This window comes from Tachysurus fulvidraco, chromosome 11, assembly GCF_022655615.1.
Source record: "Tachysurus fulvidraco isolate hzauxx_2018 chromosome 11, HZAU_PFXX_2.0, whole genome shotgun sequence".
Classification (NCBI taxonomy): Eukaryota; Metazoa; Chordata; class Actinopteri; order Siluriformes; family Bagridae; genus Tachysurus; species Tachysurus fulvidraco.
The window spans coordinates 7,908,749-7,927,437 of record NC_062528.1 but is presented as its reverse complement, the minus strand read 5'-3'; the positions used below and the strand labels follow the sequence as shown (position 1 = coordinate 7,927,437).

General features: G+C 38.8%; 2 protein-coding genes across 6 annotated transcripts in view; both read left to right on the top strand.

Annotated features, from left to right (window-relative positions):
- Nucleotides 1-1,448: 1,448 nt before the first annotated feature.
- On the top strand, nucleotides 1,449-10,082 carry laynb (layilin b). Of its 4 annotated transcripts, none has more exons than XM_027173911.2 (7): nucleotides 1,449-1,720; nucleotides 3,142-3,442; nucleotides 5,070-5,224; nucleotides 5,378-5,425; nucleotides 7,467-7,544; nucleotides 7,669-7,774; nucleotides 8,845-10,082. In XM_027173911.2, exons 1-7 carry the CDS (start codon nucleotides 1,645-1,647, stop codon nucleotides 9,122-9,124), a joined length of 1,044 nt encoding a protein of 347 aa, XP_027029712.1. In that variant the 5' UTR covers nucleotides 1,449-1,644; the 3' UTR covers nucleotides 9,125-10,082. The 4 variants fall into 4 exon arrangements, with proteins under 4 accessions (XP_027029712.1, XP_027029713.1, XP_027029709.1 ...); XM_027173912.2 differs by having other exon boundaries at nucleotides 1,450-1,720; nucleotides 7,470-7,544; XM_027173908.2 differs by having other exon boundaries at nucleotides 1,450-1,720; nucleotides 7,657-7,774.
- Nucleotides 10,083-11,165: 1,083 nt separating this feature from the next.
- sik2b (salt-inducible kinase 2b) overlaps nucleotides 11,166-18,689 on the top strand; it is a 48,238-nt gene continuing 40,714 nt past the window's right edge. For both annotated transcript variants that reach the window (XM_027173936.2, XM_027173935.2), the window contains exons 1-3: nucleotides 11,166-11,692; nucleotides 13,482-13,598; nucleotides 15,463-15,526. In XM_027173936.2, coding sequence (XP_027029737.1) covers nucleotides 11,555-11,692; nucleotides 13,482-13,598; nucleotides 15,463-15,526 — 319 coding nt within the window. In that variant the 5' untranslated portion in view covers nucleotides 11,166-11,554. The remainder of the gene's footprint in view (nucleotides 11,693-13,481; nucleotides 13,599-15,462; nucleotides 15,527-18,689) is intronic.

Here is an 18,689-nt window from a genome sequence, read left to right as displayed (position 1 = left end):
GGTGCAGTGTGGGTTCAGTGTTTGTGTAGTGTAGGTACAGTATGGGTACAGTCCGTATTTGGTGCCGGTACAATGTTGTTGTTGCGTGGGTACAGTTCGAGTATAGTGTGGGTTTGGTGTTGGTGTAGTGTTGATGTAGTCTGGGCACTGTGAGAGTACAGTGCAAGTGCAGTGTTGGTACAGTGTTAGTGCAGCTCAACAATCATCAATAACTAAACAATAAAGTAAAGCACACTTCACACTTTTACTGTCTCTATAAGAAAAAAAAATTCTACTAATTTTAACAATACAGAACACATACGTGTCTGATGGTTTGGACTACAAGTTAAGCCTGACAAGAAAAAACACTGCATAGAACAAAAGTGCAGTTTTCTGTACAAAATGCATGTCATTTAATTACGTGTTTATAGCATATTTGCTCTACTGTATAAAATGCTTGAAAGCCAATTTCAAAGTAAAACTAGCTTATGTTATTTTGTATGTAGTTCCATACTGCTGAATTGGCCCTCCTTGGATTTATACTCCCTTGTATAAGGGATTGTGGGTGTACTGTATATAGAGGGCTGCTGAGTGTGATAAGTCATGAAGCTCAGTCAAGGCTGCCACATTGAATACATTTTCCATACATATAAGTTTCACTGAAATTGGTCGTTATAATTTCATTTCCACTGATCTAGGAAAGTTCTGTAGTCATTGCTTATTGACTAGCTTATTGCTATTGTACACGCAGTTCTTGGGGGTTTGAGAGGAACCTCACTAGCTGGGTAAGAATGGTATTCCACAGTTTAAAATAATAATAATAATAATAATAATAAGAAGAAGAAGAAGAAGAAGAAGATATTATTATTATTATTATTATTATTATTGTTGTTGTTGTTGTTGTTGTTGTTGCTATTGTTGTTTTATCATTATTATTATTATTATTATTATTATTATTATTATTATTATTATTATTATTATTATTATTATTATTGCTATTATCGTTGTTGTTTATTTAATTGTTTGTTTGTTTTTTAAAAACTAGATTATTAGATTTTGCCAGAGACTTTTCTGGATGTCACAGCTATGTGTGATTATTTTACCAGACTAATCCTGTCTGTTACAATACAAATGCACGAATGACAATTTTAAAATCATGTATAATTCTTCAACTAATTGAAAATGTTTTGCAACTTATTATTAATATTATTATTCATGTGAACTTCTCTTACACAGTCTGTAAGTTTCCCTGTCGTGTGCACGTTTACAGCAGAATTATTGTTGTTGTTTGGAGTGAGTGTTCCATTAAGTGCACAATTGATAGGTCTTCCTTCCCCTTCATATCCCCTTAAACCTAGACTGAATTTCCCCTCATCCTTCCTCGTGCAATAATTTTTAAAACTACTTTTCACAAACAAAAACAACTTTGAAACAAGTAGAAGAGGGGCATGTTTTCGTGCTGGTGTGCACCACTTGGCATACTTATCCCGAAGTCCACACTATTTAGTAGTCTAGTCTAGTGTGCAGTGTGGGACATGAGGATTGGAGGACTTTCTGCACCGCCACACTCTTCATACTTTCTGCTTGTTTGACGGCGCGACGTTTTCCTGCTCAAAGCAGATTGTTACCTTGTATTTCAGCGTTGATGCAAATAAATATGTGGAGATGAATTTCATGAAGCTGATCGGAACTGTGTTGGCTGTTTGTTGTCATCAAGGCTGCGCACTCAAAGGCTTCAGCAGTAAGTAAGCGGATGTGTAGTAGACTGTGTGTGTGTGGGGAGAAAAAAACATAACTAATGTCCAGTAGGCCTATTCACTCCTAACAGCTGTCATGTGAGGGTGCTAGGATGTTTCACAGAGTTAAAAAAAAACCTAGCAGGATGTTATATGTCTGGAAAATGCCCATTAAACGACGAGAGTCACTGTATCTACGACTTGTTTTTAATGGAAAAAACTTTCAAAGTGCTTCAAGTACAACGTCGTTTATATATCGTGTGTTGGAGTAAAGTAGTTTTTTACGTTTCTTTTTAGTCTCCTGGTATTAGGACATGTTTTAAGTATATTTCCAGATATTTCCTAACAAGTGCCCATGTGTATACTATATACTATGTAACTTATACTATGTTACATACTATGTACATCATGTGTAACATATACTATGTAACATACTATGTACATCCTGTGTAACATATACTATGCAACATATACTATGTACATACTATGTAACATACATGTATACTATGTACATACTACGTACTGTAACATATACTATGTAACATACTATGTAACTATATATCCAACGTCATTTATGCTACATCTTTCTTTGTGAGAGAAATGTGGGAATAAACAGGACGATTTCACACTTACTCATTTTTATAATAACACTGTGAATGCAATCACAGTAGGGAATGATTCTGAATCATTACAGGAATCTATTCTCAATCTGAGTCTTTTTCAAGACCTGACTCGGAAACCTGTCCCATTTTCTGATCTGAAGCTTTCAGTCCGCAAGAGAGTTAGTGCTTAGTTTGTATTACAGTGCCTTTGTATTTACATTGTATTTACCTATGCCTCTGGTGTAAGCTACAGCATTCAGTGACAACATGATTGGGTTTCCTAACATATCTTGGAAAACCTGGACAATTATAGTCGTCTATTTTTCAGTTGGGCAAACACATGAAAAAAGAAAAAATGGTTAAATGGCCCTGTAAATAGTAAGTGAGGTCATGAGCTACTAAAATAGCAGCATCAGAACGGGATTTGTATGCTTGCATACCCTAAGTATTTTCAGTCATCTTAAAGGACATTGTTCTTAGAATGAATAATTCATAACAGTCATTAGTAATAATGCACTAACTCAACCAAGTAGAAGGAATTTTAGGACCTGCTGCTCTGAGTTTAAGTGTTTAAAGATGTTGGCAGATGTGAGTCATTCAAGATGACTTTCCTTGCACAACAGCTGTTATGTATATAAGGCATTGGAAACGTCCTGGAAAAAGATTTTCTAAAAACATTGGGAATGACTCTGTTTCATTTTGTTTCTCTGTTTGATTTAATTTCTTCAGTGGTGATTTATGTCACAGCAAATGTATACAAACACATTGGGTGTTAATTGAGCAGGTAGTTTAAGTAATTAAGCATTGTGCATTTTGCTTCACAGGTCAGCGCATATGCCGTCGGGGAACTGAGAGGCCGTGCTACAAGATAGCTTACCAGCAGGACAGTGGATACAGGGTGAGCTTCGAAGAGGCCAGGCGGAAGTGCAGGGAAGACGACGGCGAGTTGCTCAGTATTGAAACAGAAAGTGAACAGAGGCTAATGGAGAAGTTTGTTCAAGGTGCACCGGTTGCTGGAGGTGACTTCTGGGTTGGACTTCGAAGGAATCAAGGATACAAAGAGTCAGGATCTGCAGAATGCTCATCACAGTATTACTGGCTGGATCATAGCCAGGCCACCTACAGGTAGCTATGGAGTGATTGAAGGAGTAAACAACTGTTTTTTAAACACTGCACAGTCTTGAGAAGTGATTTTATATAACTGAGTAAGTGAGCGTCTTGCTCAGGGACCTGGCAGTGACAGCTTGGTGAATCGTAACCTACCGATCGGACCTACCGAACACACTAACCACTAGGCTACCACAAACCATATAGAAGTGATGTCTAGCACGTAGCTGGGTCTAAGGATGTATATTGGATAAAAATATCAGATAATTATTTTTGAATTTTTAAATATTTTAATTATTAATTGATAGTAGATAATGAACTAATCATTCACTATCTTGAATATATAATATTAAAGATTCTGCACTATTTCTAGGTCCATATGTAAATCGAAGTAAATAATGATATTGACCCTGCTAACTGCCCTGTGCAGAAGGTCAGATTTTTCTCAAGTCTAATCGCTTCTAATGAAGCATGTAATCATACAACAGTACAATGTTTATAATGGATCAGAAGTGTTTGTGGAGTCCATGCCAGATGGGCTATAACTGAAACGAAAAATTTGAAAAAAGAACCAGCCTCTGGTTTTATTTCACTAGGGGGCAGAAGCGAGCAATATAACTAGCGCCATAAGCTCAAAACCATATTGTGTCTTGACATACTGTAGAAATGAAATGTAATTCTTTATCAGCAAGCTAAAGATTCAATGTGGTAAATATGTCAGTTAGACAAAGAAATAAGAACTTAGCATTAGTTTGCTTTGCACCCCCAGAATTGGGAATTTAATTCCTGCCTCTCTCTTAATTTCACAAATTTTTAAACGACATGTACCTTTGTGATTTGTTTTTAAGGAAACAGGGCAGAGCAAAGCAGCTCTCTTCAGATGCTGGTGGAGCAAATTTCCTTCCCAAAAATGTAAACAGAAGCCTGAAATACAGAAGCTAGTCAATTCTTTTGCATGCTTGTATTGTGAATCAGGTTTTATGGAATCATTGGAATTATATGATTATCCTTACAAACTGAAGCTTCCATATGTTCACTTTTCTTGCATAGTACAAGTCAAAACAATTAATAATAACATTGTCTTGTAATAGAAGACTTGTATTATTAGGAATTTCTACACAGTTTCCTGATAATTCAGAGAATCTATACTGTAAAATTTATGTTTGTTTGTTCGCTCCTAACCTGATGAACTTAATTGTTTAATAACTTAATTCATAACTGTTTAATTACTTAATTGGCAAACCTCTGAAGCTGTGAATTGGATTCGTACTTAATCCATGTAAGCCCAACCCAAAGCCATACAGTCTCCTCGAAAGTATTAGAAAAGCTAAACCAATTAGTTTTTGCTGTAGACATTTGGTTTTAGGATGAATATGAAATGACAAGAGAAAGTTTTTGTTTGGATTGCCCTCGCCATTGACTGTATATTTGGGCTTTTGCTTTGAAACAATAAAAGAAACAGATGTGACCGTGTAGGCTTGGTCTTCTTACACCACCCACTAGAAATCCATGTGTGCACTAGAACATCAAGTGCACAAAGGAAACTTTATCTGGAGACACTTTTACTGGTGTAATTATCATAAAAGATCTTGTCTCGTATAATAGCAGCAGTTATTCAGGGTTTGTGTTGTGTTGCCTGTTGTAGAAACTGGCTGGTGAATGAGCCTTCGTGTGGTTCTGAACAGTGTGTGGTCCTGAAGTACAGTCAAACTGTTCCTGCTTCTCTGAAAGGTCTCCATTTGTCCAAGTGGAGTGATATCAGCTGCAACAGCAAAAATAACTTCATATGCAAATATGCAGGTGCGTTATGTGTGTGTTACACCGATTTTATTTCATTTATAATTTCAAGGTTTTTTTAGATTTGACTATTAAGATGTTTTAAGAAGATGTATTTTTTGTTTGTTTGTTTAAAAGGACCTCTATTTCTTGATTCTTTATATTTTATCTCTACAGAAATACCTCCAGTTCCTACTCCTGCTGGGATTTCCACTGCTCACTCAGGTAAAAAAAATAAAAATATTAAAAACCTTAGACTGAATGGTCTAGTTGCTCTTTTACTCATCCTCTTTTGTAATTGTGATCAGCTTACCACAACAGAAAATTGCCCAACCATCCAAACATAGAGCTTTTGTCTATTCTTTATAGCTTTTTTTGCTCTCTTATTTGTCTAGAATACAAAAAGGTGAACAAAACTGCTCATTAATTAAGGCGAAACACACTGCATTTTTTATTTTGGTCTAAAATCAGGCCTCCTGTGTTTGATATCCATTACATCCATACACATAAGGACCTCTATTAATGGAGGTTGAGTAGACAGATGTTTTTTTCCCTTTTCTTGCCAATACTAACGTTTCAAAGAAAAGTTTTTTCTGTGTTTTTTATGTATGCAACATACAGTATATTATTATAGTGACTTTATTCAGAAGGCTTTGCTGAATACAGAACTCATTTCAAGTACACAGTTCCCTTATTTGTAGTCAAGAAATTAGTCTATTTTTTTTTGCTCTACACTGAAGACATTTAGATTTGAGATCCATAGAGGAATATAAGACCGTAAACAAATAAATAGAATTTTATCTTTTACAGATCATACTTTCTTATTCATGTTTATCTCAAACCCAAATGTCTTTAGGGTAGCTTTGTTCCGATAATTTTGGTGGGAACATTATGTTAGGGGTTATATATGGAATTATGTTCATTAACATAGCTGACTAAACTAGACTTGGCTAGAGTCAACTCCTAGCAAATAAATAACTAAATATGAATTATTTACAAGATATTTTATTTCTGAATAATACTACATAGTGTTAGTCATGCATAGGATCAGCAGAATTATAGAGACTAAATGATGTTATCAGGCTTTAAATGATATTGAATTGACATTAATAAAAGTTTGATTTCATGCAAAAAAAAGATACTTGAAATTTATTTTTTATTGTTAATTTTTGACTGTATATGTTCACTTACAATTACAATTTTGTACTATATATTTAAGTATCATATCTCTGTATTTTTTCCAACCCTGAGAAAAATGATAACAATTGATAAAAACCCAACAGGAATAGACATGGCCAAAGTAACAAGCAGTATCATTGATCGTAAGGTACTGTAGAACGTTCAGGGAAGTAGGCGTCACAGTCGGGAAAAACATCGTGGCCCTTATAAATGAATGGAATTGCTTGCAAACATTAGATAAGAATAACAAACCTCATCCATCATAGCTTCTGTTGTTGTACCTGAAGCATGTTTGTTTCCACAGGTTCAAGCTTATCTTTGTACTAATGCATCTGTCACAGACAGTACAGCTGCTAACGCAATGGCACATGCGTTCATATGAAAAACATTTTACTTGCAGTATTAACCCTGTGGGGAGCACCTTTAATATTTTTTACAGTACAATTAGCTTGATTAACTGTATGTACCAAGTATTTTGTTGTTACATACACCTGCTCAATGCACCTGCTCATTTATGTAGTTATCCAATAAGCCAATCATGTGACAGCAGCACAGTCTGTAACAACACACAGATACAGGTAAAAAGCTCCAGTAAAGAACAGATCAAAGAAAAAGTGTGATATCGTTGAATTTAACCAATGAGTGGTTGTTGGTGTCAGATTAGCTGATTTGAATATTTCAGAAACTGTTGATCTCCTGGGATTTTCACACAAAACAGTCTATGACAGTGATGTTTTTCACAGCGTGGTGTGAAAAACAAAAAACATCTAGAGGGTCTGCAAAATGAAACACCATATCGATGAGAGAGATCAGAAGAAAATGACCAGACTGATCTGAACTGACAGGAAGTCTATAGAAACTCAAATAATTACTCTTTACAACTGTGGTTAGCAGAAAAGAATCTCAGAGAGCAAAACACATCAAACCTTGAGAAGGATAAATTGCAACATCAGAGGACCACATCAGGTTCCACTCCTGTCATCCAAGAACAAGAATCTGAGGCTAGAAGATCAGAACTTTTTTTTCAGTGCTTCACTATTTGTGTGAATTAGATGTCTTAAATCTATTTTTTCACCTCTCTTGCCAGCAGTAACTCTCAAACAACTGCCTGTCACAGTGAATGAAGAAAAGAGAGATGAAAAAAACAGATTTTCTGAATCATCAGGTAACTTGTTCCTTGTAACAAATCAACCAGTTTCTTGTCCCGTTCTTTTTTAGCCTGAAAAGAGTAAAAAAAAGAATCGTTATATGGCTGATGCCAAACACCATTTTCTTAGTGTCTCTTTCAGATGAAGCCATCAACATTTCCTACATCCTCCTGGCTACTGTACCTGGTTTGCTTCTGATAATACTGGTGGTCTCTGGGGTGTTCTGTTATAGAGTCATGGCTAGAAAGTAAGTGAAAGTTAGTTCAGAAGAAACAAGACATTTCATGCAGCTACTGTATTTGTATAAATTGCTTTTCTGCTTGTTAAATAGCTTACAGTCTATTCACGTATGATGTCTTACAGTCTATTCACGTATGATGTCTTAACTACAGATAAGCGACAGTGGAGTACACTCATGATGAGACAGTCCACATTTTAGCTAGTGATTAATGAATCGGTATATGCAATAAATACCATCTTTCCCATTTACATGATCAGTGCATTGGCATCAGTGTTTAAAGAACTATGGAAAGGTCTACATAGATGACCATACATCCATTAATAGAAGAGGGAGTGTTAACCTTGAACAACCTGGAGAAAGTACACAGTGACCAGCAGAAGAAGAGTCCTTGTAGAAGAGTAAAAGAGCTTTCCTTGTAGAGAGGCAGGTTTCAACCTGTCTGTAGTACCAGACAAGAAACACTGCAGATTTGGCTTCATGGAACACTACAAGGTCAATCAACTGATTGAGTGCAAGTACAAGCACAACACTGGGTCATGTAACATTGGGCATAAATATGACATTGGACGGTATCATTCCAGAGGTCCACTATATGTACAACAGTAGGTGGAAACCTGACCGTTACACCCAGAAGTATAAATTATATAGAATGTTGATCACCAATGCCTGCAAGGCAAGCTTACTGCTAAATCGATCAAAGATGTCAAAGACATTAAAAGAGACAGCCAACTTTAAACTATAGTGTTCCTGTGTAAAAAGCTGCTTGTAATGTATAAAATAAATGAATGATGGCTAAGTGAATGGTATATATATGAAATACTGCATCAAATTTCACCATGTTAATCCTGTCAGGTTAGCTCATGCTAGCATGTTGGCTAGCTTTAGAGTATGGATTATGTAAATATAGATATGCTCTCAGAAATCCTGTAAGGTTATCTCATGTTAGCTAGCTGGCTAGGATTATCTGTGACTAAATTCCTATGTGAATTTTCAGAATATAAATTACCTGTACATAAAGTCCCTGGAAATTGTTCTTAGACCATTTACTTCTGCTTTAAATGATTATATGTTTTCAGGAGAAAAGAAGAAAATGACATCTATGCTGTACCAGGTCAATGGGTGCCTGCTAGTGCCCTGAAAAACAGCAGAAGCTCAGATCCCAGTGATGGTTCCAGGTGGAATGGAGCCCAACTAGAATACATGAGCTCAGATATAAGCAGGACATTAAGTTCAACAGACTATGAGAACATTCCCAGCAATACTGCTGGCTTTGTCACCAACGACATATATGAGACCTGCAACACCCCAGCCAACATGGAGGCAGGATGGGTGGATAATGACATTTATGGATACTGAACCTCTCCAGTGATGTGATGGAGACCAAAATTGAATGACTTCCGACTCACCTGGCTTGAATTCATCTCAACTTCTTTTGTATTTGTGCTTTGACATTCATACAATCTACAGTAACCTGATGTGAAGGACATGGGGTCCTGTGAATGCTCATTCCTGAGGTTTCTCTGAAATGGGCAGTACAAAAAAACACAAAATTTCATCACCTCATTGCCAATTCCTCTGTGCACAGGAAAAAGACAGTGCATACGGAAACTCACACTCACGTCCTGTCCTGACTGTCCTATTCCAGTTGACTTTGTTTTTCAGACTCTGTTGATTCTACCAGTTCAAAGGCAAAATAATGGCATTCATTTTGCTTAGCTTGGCTGTTTTTAAGGTGTTAAAAATCCTGTTTGCAGCATAAAAGCATAAAACTGTCAACGTTTTATTGTTTTCCTGTTGTGCTTTAAAATTATGCTGAATGAAATACTGTCAGAAATGATGTAACACATAACAAACAAGATAAGGATTTGTTTTCATATTCATGATTTGTATATATTTGGAAATATATCCTGATGGTTGTGTTCAATACCCGTTTTAGTATAATTGAACTAATTTTCCTTCCAGAATACCTCATAACTCTTGGTTGGTATTATTTCAGAACAAATTAATATTCAAACTGGACAGTGTTTACAGTGCGTTTTTAACAAGATGGCATCATTGTCAATATGTTACATTTACGTTATTTTGAATCTTGCTAGGGCTGTGCAGCTAAACATAGGACATAAGCTTTTATTGATCATTTTTTTACACGTATCTATTTTTATTATGTATGAGTCTGTAATAATCAGTCCAACATTATTTTACACACACACACACACACACACAATAAGCAGATGTCCTAAATGCTATCATAACATTTTTTTTCATTATACTTTAGGACTCATATAATTATACCAATAAACATGTTATTAATGCATTATGGCTATTATATGTTTTTTTCTTACATATGTAAACTTACTATTATTGTTTGTTACAAAACCGAAGTTGGGTTGTAGAGCTGTTAAATTAACAGGCCTTAGTACTGATGTAATAACAAACCTTGCCAGCAGATGTCCCTGTTTAATCATGTCAGTTTGTGTCTGTTGAGTGGGTCATAAACCTCATAGCCACAATAATCAACACAATACTTTGTGTCATTTATTATTCTGTCTATTGTCCGGTATAATAGGACGCAGCTTAAGATATAACTGACTACTGATTGAGGAAAAAAAGTGCAGTTACAGTGCCGTTAAATAGGGGAAAAATTATCAGTGTTAAATATTATGTTAATGTGAACTCCAGGTTTGTAAACACATCAAAAAGTTTGGGCCTAAAGATTCAGAATGCAATGCAGCTATAAAATATAAACTTTCACTGATTTGACACAGAAACACGTGATTGGCTGATGGTATTAAAAGTACTAAAGGTACTAAAGGTACCGAATCTCTGGTTTTGTTTTGTTTTTAGCAGATTTTTCAAATGACGTGAGAAGTGTGAAGGTTCAGTGGCTGAATGCATTAAAGCGCTGCTGCATCAGTCTGCTTAAGGAGAAATGAAGCAAAGATTAAATCGTGTTACTGTCAATCAGCAGGGTAATTGTGCGTAATGTTAAAGGTAAATATGTGTGGGGGGGGGGTTTCCTCTTTAAGCCTCTTGGTGTTGTTAAAGATTGTTCTGGGAAATTTCCAGAGTGCGATACAGAGTGCATACTGATCATAACATTTCACACAACGGTTGTGTAACTGGAATTAGGTTCAGTGTTGTTTAATATTACAGATGCACAACGAGATGTGAACTCCTTCGGGTGACTCCGGAGACGCTGTCGTGAGATCCGTGATGATTTGAGCGCGTGTAGCAGCAAAACGGTGAGCTGTGGAGAAGTTGATCCGAGCGAGCAACGCTGTAGCTTGACGTAAGCGATCGCTCTGGTCGCCATGGCGACGATTTTGGCACTTATGTGTGGAAGCGCTACAAAGCCCCGCCCCCTCTCCGGTACAAATAAACCGCCGCCCCCCACCACCTCTCCTCGGCTCTGACGTCAATGCACGTCAGCAAAGAGAACACGATGCCTCCTGCGAGTCAGCTCGCGCACTGGCGCTAATAAGAGCTGAAATATTATAGCTCTATTGTATCAGGGGGGTTAAAAAAGAGAGAGAGAGCGAGAGGTGGAGAAGAAGGGGGGCGCTTTTTGGCGTGACACGTCGCACTTCTCTCATCAAAACCTCTTCCCAATTTCGGCTACGGCGGCTGGCGGCGGTCAAAGTGGCCGCGCGCGCGCGCTCTGGCGATTCCGTTCCGCTCCTTAGACATGGTTCTTGTTTTTACTTTTGGAGCGTCGGTGCGTTCCGACCACCTTAGTGTTTTGACTCGAGGCTGAAGTTTCTTGTCTGTGTGTCCTGCAGTAAAAGCATGGTTATGGCTGACTGTGAGCCGAAAGCGGCGCTCCGAGGGCCAGTGCGCGTGGGTTTCTACGACATCGAGCGCACGCTCGGCAAAGGAAACTTCGCTGTGGTCAAACTGGCGAGACACAGAATCACCAAAACTGAGGTGAGTGCAGAGGCTCGCGCACGCGAACACCTGTTCATACCTGTGCAAGCTTCACGCGTCACTGTGTTTCTGCTACATTATAACATTTCCGCTCCAACTTGGGCAGCAAACTTTAATATCACATAATAACAAAGTATCCACGCTGTATTATGTTGCGTTTTGTGTGTGCGTGTGTGTGTGTGTGTGTGTGTGTGTGTGTGTGTGTGTGTGTGCGTGCGTGCGCGCGCGTGCACTTTTCTTTGGTTGTCTTTTTTTCTTTGCAAATATTCAAAAACACACTTTGGAAATGTAGAAAATTCTGATAGACATGAACAGAAATGGACAGATCTCTCTGCCAGTGTTTTCTGCAAGGCACTTTTTCATGTTGTTCTCTGTATTAGACGATATTTACTTCCAGATCCATATTTTCCCCTATTTTCACTTTTCCATAAAATACCTAATACTTGATACTGACCATGACTTGTGTCCGGTGTTCACGTGCATGATCAGTTTAGTGTCTGTCCTGTCAGGCATGAAATGGTCTGATTGAATTGGATAATCTCTTCGATCTAAATATCGAAGTACATAATATTCAATCCTGCTATTTGTTGATGAAAAACCCATAAAGACAATGAGCGTGTGGATATGTAGTGTCTGCTGCTGATGTGTGTGACAGAATATGTCTGTGTGTGTGTGTGTGTGTGTGTGTGTCATTTTGGGATAATAGCTGCTATTTTGTTCATATTCTTCAACAAGACCTCACTGGTCTTATTTTATTTTGTTTGATATCAGCTACGTGCTTATTGTATGCATCAGAACTTTTTTAGGGTTTCGGATAACTGCAAGAATCACGTCAACAGTGAAGAGAGAGAGGGAGAGAGTGTGAGCGAGAGAGATAGCACGAGAGAGAGAGAGAGAGCAAGAGAGAAAGATCATGAGAGAGGAAGAGAGAGAGAGCATGAGCGAGAGAGGAAGAGAGAGATAGAGAGAGAGCACGAGAGAGGAAGAGAGAGGAAGAGAGAGATAGAGAGAGAGCACGAGAGAGGGAAAGAGAGAGAAAGAGAGAGAGCAGTGTGTCAGGGAATGAACACAGCTCAGATGACTGTAAGAATGTTGTACACGTTTGATGCATTTCTTGATGTGACCTGAATGCTGCAGATCACTATCAGTACTGTTTATGGTTCACTCTGTCACTCCGTGCAAGGCGTCAGCTTCATCCATGAACCATGAGGTCTGAGGTCATTCAGCGTTCAGCTGGACAAGACACCACAAGTTACCACAGCCATGACTTCCACAAGCTGATGGATTTGATGAAAAGTGATCAGGACAGAACTGGCTCAAATTTTAATCACCGTCATAAATCAGCTTCACTGCTAGGGGAAAAAAAAGCGTTATTGAATATTATGTACTTCGATATTTAGATCGAAGAGATTTTTACTGTACCGTGTGTACAGTAAACTCTGTAGGACGAACTCATTTTTCTCTTCTTTGATGAAGTTGCTTTCCTCCTTTTAAAGGAAGAGTTGATGTATTAATCACTCAAGAAAACCCAGAACATTCAAACGAGAAGTGTTTAAAAAGACATAACCCGATTTCTGTGCAGCGCCTCTGCAATCAGCAGTCTTTAGCCTGGGGAAATTATTTGAAACAAGTTATTTAATCAGTCATGGCAGACAGGTATCTGTCATCTCGCCCGTCACGTGATCTGACTTTGAAGTTCACGCGGGCATGTGCGTACTGGATGTGAATCCTTCAGGCACAACTCAGAACCTGTCCGCTAACTACAGAGTGCTGCTTTGCTCCTCAACAGGTGGCCATAAAGATCATAGACAAGACCCAGCTGGACTCGGTAAACCTGGAGAAGATCTATCGCGAGGTGAAGATCATGAAAATGCTGGACCACCCACATATCATTAAGCTGTACCAGGTAACTTTGATCCCACCCACTTGTTGTTGTTTTTTTTATCAAGCTGTAGCGTTTAACGACCATAAAGTTTTTTGACCCTGTTTTACGTATCAGGACAGAGTTAATGGCTAATCCTTCTCCCAGAGTTACCTCACAGCTCCCTTATGTAACATCGGTCGTTTTAGTTGTACGGAATGTGAACAGCGCGTTATTATACGAGCGGTCCAAATGTGGCCACGTAATCGCTGTGTATCATTATTTCCAACAGTTCTTCCATTCAGGCTGCATGGGTCAATTAGTCATTTCCTCTCGGGCCACATAAACAGAGGGCAGCTCCGCAGGCCCGTGCTGTGTCATCTTAAACCCCAGCTTCCCACAGCCCTGAAACCAGGATACACACACACACACACACACACACATTAATATACTTACTCTGCATTTGCTATATAAGCAATATGGAATGCATTTTCATAATGAAATACTTTATTCACTTAAGCAAATTCCATAGCAGCCGTGGAGGAAGAGAGACAGCCAGAAAGACAATGCATGCATACAGTGACTCCACATATAAAACCAAAGATAGACAAAGATGCGTATGGAATTGTCACCAGGGACGACGTAGGCAGTTTAGTTCAGACCTCCTATCAGTTGCGATATTCTCTATTTATCGATTAACGAGTTTCAATAACGTTACGAATTTACAATTCAGTCTGATTTGACTAAACGCCGACTTTGTGGTCTGTCACATAGAACACCGGCAGGACAATTGTGTAATCTAATTTACATCAGATGATTCCAGTGGCTTCCAGAGATTTACATATTTGGCAGCCGGCTTGGATGAGAAGTACTTTGTGGTCGGCGTGTTATGAAAATCTCCAGATGATAATGCTTCCCATCGAGGCAAGACAAACAGAAGGAGAGCACGCTTTTGTTAGATATAAGTAAGAAATCTCAAGAGGCCATACTGCTGTAGAAAAATAATCAGTGTCCGGGAGGTGTGATGCAACCCAAAGAAGTCGATTGTTTTACAAGGCAGCACATTGTAAAGCGTTTTGACTAAATAAATAAATAAATAAATAGATTCTGAAGTAACAACTGACACGTTGTGCTTGTTAACTGCTTACGGTTATGTTTCATCACTTGCGTTATAGCAGCCTTACAGTAGCCAGTTTCTAACCATTACAGCATGTCGCGTTATCCTGACACTGCAAGGTGTAAAAGGTTTCAAATTATAACGCGTCCCCGTACAAAGCTGGCAGTTCTGTCCGATCTACGCTGCCGTAGAAAACAACATCATTTACCCAATCAGAACATTCCACACTGCTGCGGTAATTGTGCTTAAAATGTCAGCTGAAAATCAAAGAAGTCGTATCTATAAATCAGACCGGTGTAAAACGAACGAACGGCAAATATCGGAGGCCGTATCCGTAGCTCCCAAGCGTGTCTATGATCGGCTGCGTGGCTCTGATTTATAATAGATCCTCTCTGCCTCCTACTTTTTTTTTTAAGCCGTATTCATCTCCTTGTTTTTTTTCGACTAATTTTGGAGTCCTCCCACATATCACCGTCTCGGTCACAGCACTATGAATCAAGCTTACGATGGAGCAGAGAACCCAGCAGCCAGGCTGATTCATGCCTACACCATTGTATCTCTAACGGAGAGGTGCAGCAACAACACAAGGCACTAAACTCTTTGTACATTTTCATGAAACTCGTACGCGCTTGGATTTTTTCTCACAACCTGGTCAGCTGGTTCTAAGAATTATGAAGGGCCTGTGTGTGTATGTGTGTGTATATGTATGTATGTATGTGTGTGTATATATATATATAATATAATAAAGTCTGAATATTGAAAGTGTGAAACATGTTCTTCGCTCCTGAACAGGTCATGGAGACCAAAAATATGCTGTACTTGGTGACCGAGTATGCCAAAAACGGGGAAATATTTGGTAAGTGCCTTTTTGATTTTGCTTGATCATGCTATAATAATAGAATGTGACAACACGAAAGATGCTTTCCTAATCCAGATGTGAAGTTAGAACTGTTTTTTTTTTTTTTGGTTTTTGTTTTTTGTTTAAAGTTTTTTTTTATTGCTACATAAAAACTCCCTTTGTTGTAAAGGAGAAAGTGAAAGTAGTGCAGAGAAAAATGAAACTACATGCAAAGCGAAATGTTACAAAACGTTTGGTTTCTGTTCTAAGACCGACGCTTTACACCAGCAGTAAAGCTTTAGTTACAATTGCACTTCTCAATTTTTTTATTTTTTTTTTTACCACAAACACCACAATATCACTATTAATCTCACTAGTACATTATGATCTTTCACAATGTCATACTCAACACGTGGCGACGTGTTTATCGTAGGCGATAATGTCCAAGGTCAGAACGGAGAAAACGCAAAGACGAGACTAAACACGGAGAGTGCGAACAGCCGTCGTGTCCAAATAAGCAATCAGCTTTCCGTCTGCTCCGTGTGCTCTCATTAGTCATGACTTTCACGCCAAACTGAACACAATTCCATTACGCAACCTCTCACAAAAGACTTAAACGCTGTCTTTTGCTTGCTGGATCAAAAACACCGTAAGTTTACATTTCCAGCATTTGGCAGACATCCTTATCCAGAGCAACTTTTTCTTTTTATCTATTTTTTTTAATACAAATGATTGTTAAGCTTTGCAGACCTGGGATTCAAAGTCACAACCTTTCGATCAGTAACCTAACATCCCTTTATGTGGTCTGATCATCATAGAAATCTGGTTAAGGGTTGTTTTTGTATTGTTTTTTGTTTTGTTTTGTTTTGTTTTTTAATTTAATTTATTTTATTACTTGCATCCATATTTATCCTGGGGAATTTAAGGATGAGTAACACACCTGCTTGAGTTTTATTTTCTGGCCGAGCTATTCAGTCTGCAAATGTGTGGTCAGTTCTCACAGCTTGCCAATGTTTCTTGAGTCAATGCATCTTTCAGTCTAGACTACAGCCTTTAATCCCAAGCACTAGCCGTGAAGAATGGAAAATAAAATCAGGCGTAGATAATACGGACCGGAGATGGAGATAGTGCTTCTTTTGTTTATTGTTTGATGAAACAAGATATTAATATACTAATCTACCCATTCCAAAGGAGTTGGGAGTTGGTCCGAGCTTTTGCTGCCTCGAAGACTTCCAGCGAGATTTTGAAGCATGACTGTGGGGTGTTTTTGTTGTGCTGATGTTAGGTGCAGAGGTATAAGATGCAGTCAGCATTTCAATACAACCCAAAGGTGTTCTCTGTGCAGGACACCCAAGTTCTTCTGTAACCAACCTCAACAAACCATAGTGTGTATGGAGCTTGCTTTGTGCACGGCTGCATTGTCGGGCTGAAACAGGTTTAGGACTCCAGTGACATTCTGGATAATTCTAGATAGAAGAACGTAACTACAAATCTTTGGCTATATCGTGTACGATATGTCACTGGACGAATAGTTCACGAATGTAGATTTTACTCACTGTAAATTTGGTTTATTTGATCAATATGGTTCCTACACTAGGGAGGCACGGTGGCTTAGTGGTTAACACACAATCGCCTCACGCCTCCAAGGTCGGGGTTCGATTCCTGCCTCCGCCTTGTGTGTGCAGAGTTTGCATGTTCTCATCGTGCATCAGGGGTTTCCTCCGGGTGCTCCGGTTTCCTCCCCCGGTCCAAAGACATGCATGGTAGGTTGATTGGCATCTCTGGAAAATTGTCCCTAGTGTGTGATTGCGTGAGTGAATGAGAGTGTGTTTGCCCTGTGATGGGTTGGCACTCCGACCAGGGTGTATCCTGCCATGATGCCCGATGACGCCTGAGATAGGCACAGGCTCCCCGTGACCCGAGAAGTTCGGATAAGCGGTAGAAAATGAGTGAGTGAGGGTTCCTACCCTTGTTAATCTGTTGGTTATAAAATAGCACTCTATCCAGCACATGCTATCTTTTTTGCACTGTTTTTTTTTTTTTTTTTTCTGTTTGTTTCTTTTATTTTATATCATGCACCGACTGCTCCAATAGTTTATTCCACCACCTAGTACCAGTACCAGAGTTGGAGTCTTGATGCATGATTTCCTGGTACCTTGAGGGATGGTGAGTCAATTCAAGCTGTGCTGAAGGCTCGATGGGAGCGTGGTGCAGAGTTTGACCTCTCCCTGTTAAAACTTGCTATCGGCATCGATCTCACTTACATAATATTGTTTTTTTGTTCGTGGTGCATGATCCTTTGTGACTTTTTACCAAGAAGTCACCATAAAAAATGTAAAAAAATACAGTGATTCCTGCAGCACTTGATTCCGATTCTCCAGGGTTTGACTCAGAGTGAAGCAATGTGGCATTGAGGAATTCACTGTTGTTTTTGTTGGATTCTTCTGATACGGGTTGTGTTCACAACACCCAAAGATTTGACTTGTTGACAGTCTGTGGAGGAAATGAACATCAACCTTCGTGTATGGCCTCCAGGTTGAGAATAAAACAAAATCGTTTATCTTAGTCATTATCACTATTAGCAGTACATCAGCCAGATATTCTGTCAGACTTCTATTGGTGGGGGGTGGGGGTGGGGGTTCTATTCACTGAAGATACAGACTTTTATATAGAACACAAAATTGTTGTGACAAAAAAATTGACAGACCAAAAAAAAAACCAACCTGCTTGATTACGACTTTTATTCATATCTTCTTTTTCTTCTACTTTTGGCTTTTCGTATAATGGGTTGCCACGGTGATTGTCTGATTCCACCTAACTCTATGCTCGGTATCCTTTACTCTCATACTAATTACCTTCACATCCTCTTTTAACACATCCATGTATCTCCTCTTTGTCTCACGTCTTCTTGACCTCTTACCTGGCAGCTCCATCTCCAACATCCTTCTACCGATATAACCATCTCCCTCCTCTGTATATGTCCAAACCATCTCGATCTAGCCTCTCTGACCGTTCTAGCCTCTCTGCTCGTTGCTAATCCTGTCCATCCTCGTCACTCCTAAAGAGCACCTCAACATCCTCAACAACCTGCTACCTCCATCTCTGCCTCATGTCTTTTCCTATGGTTCTCGAACCCATACACCATAAGCTGGTCTCACCACTGTCTTGTACACCTTTCCTT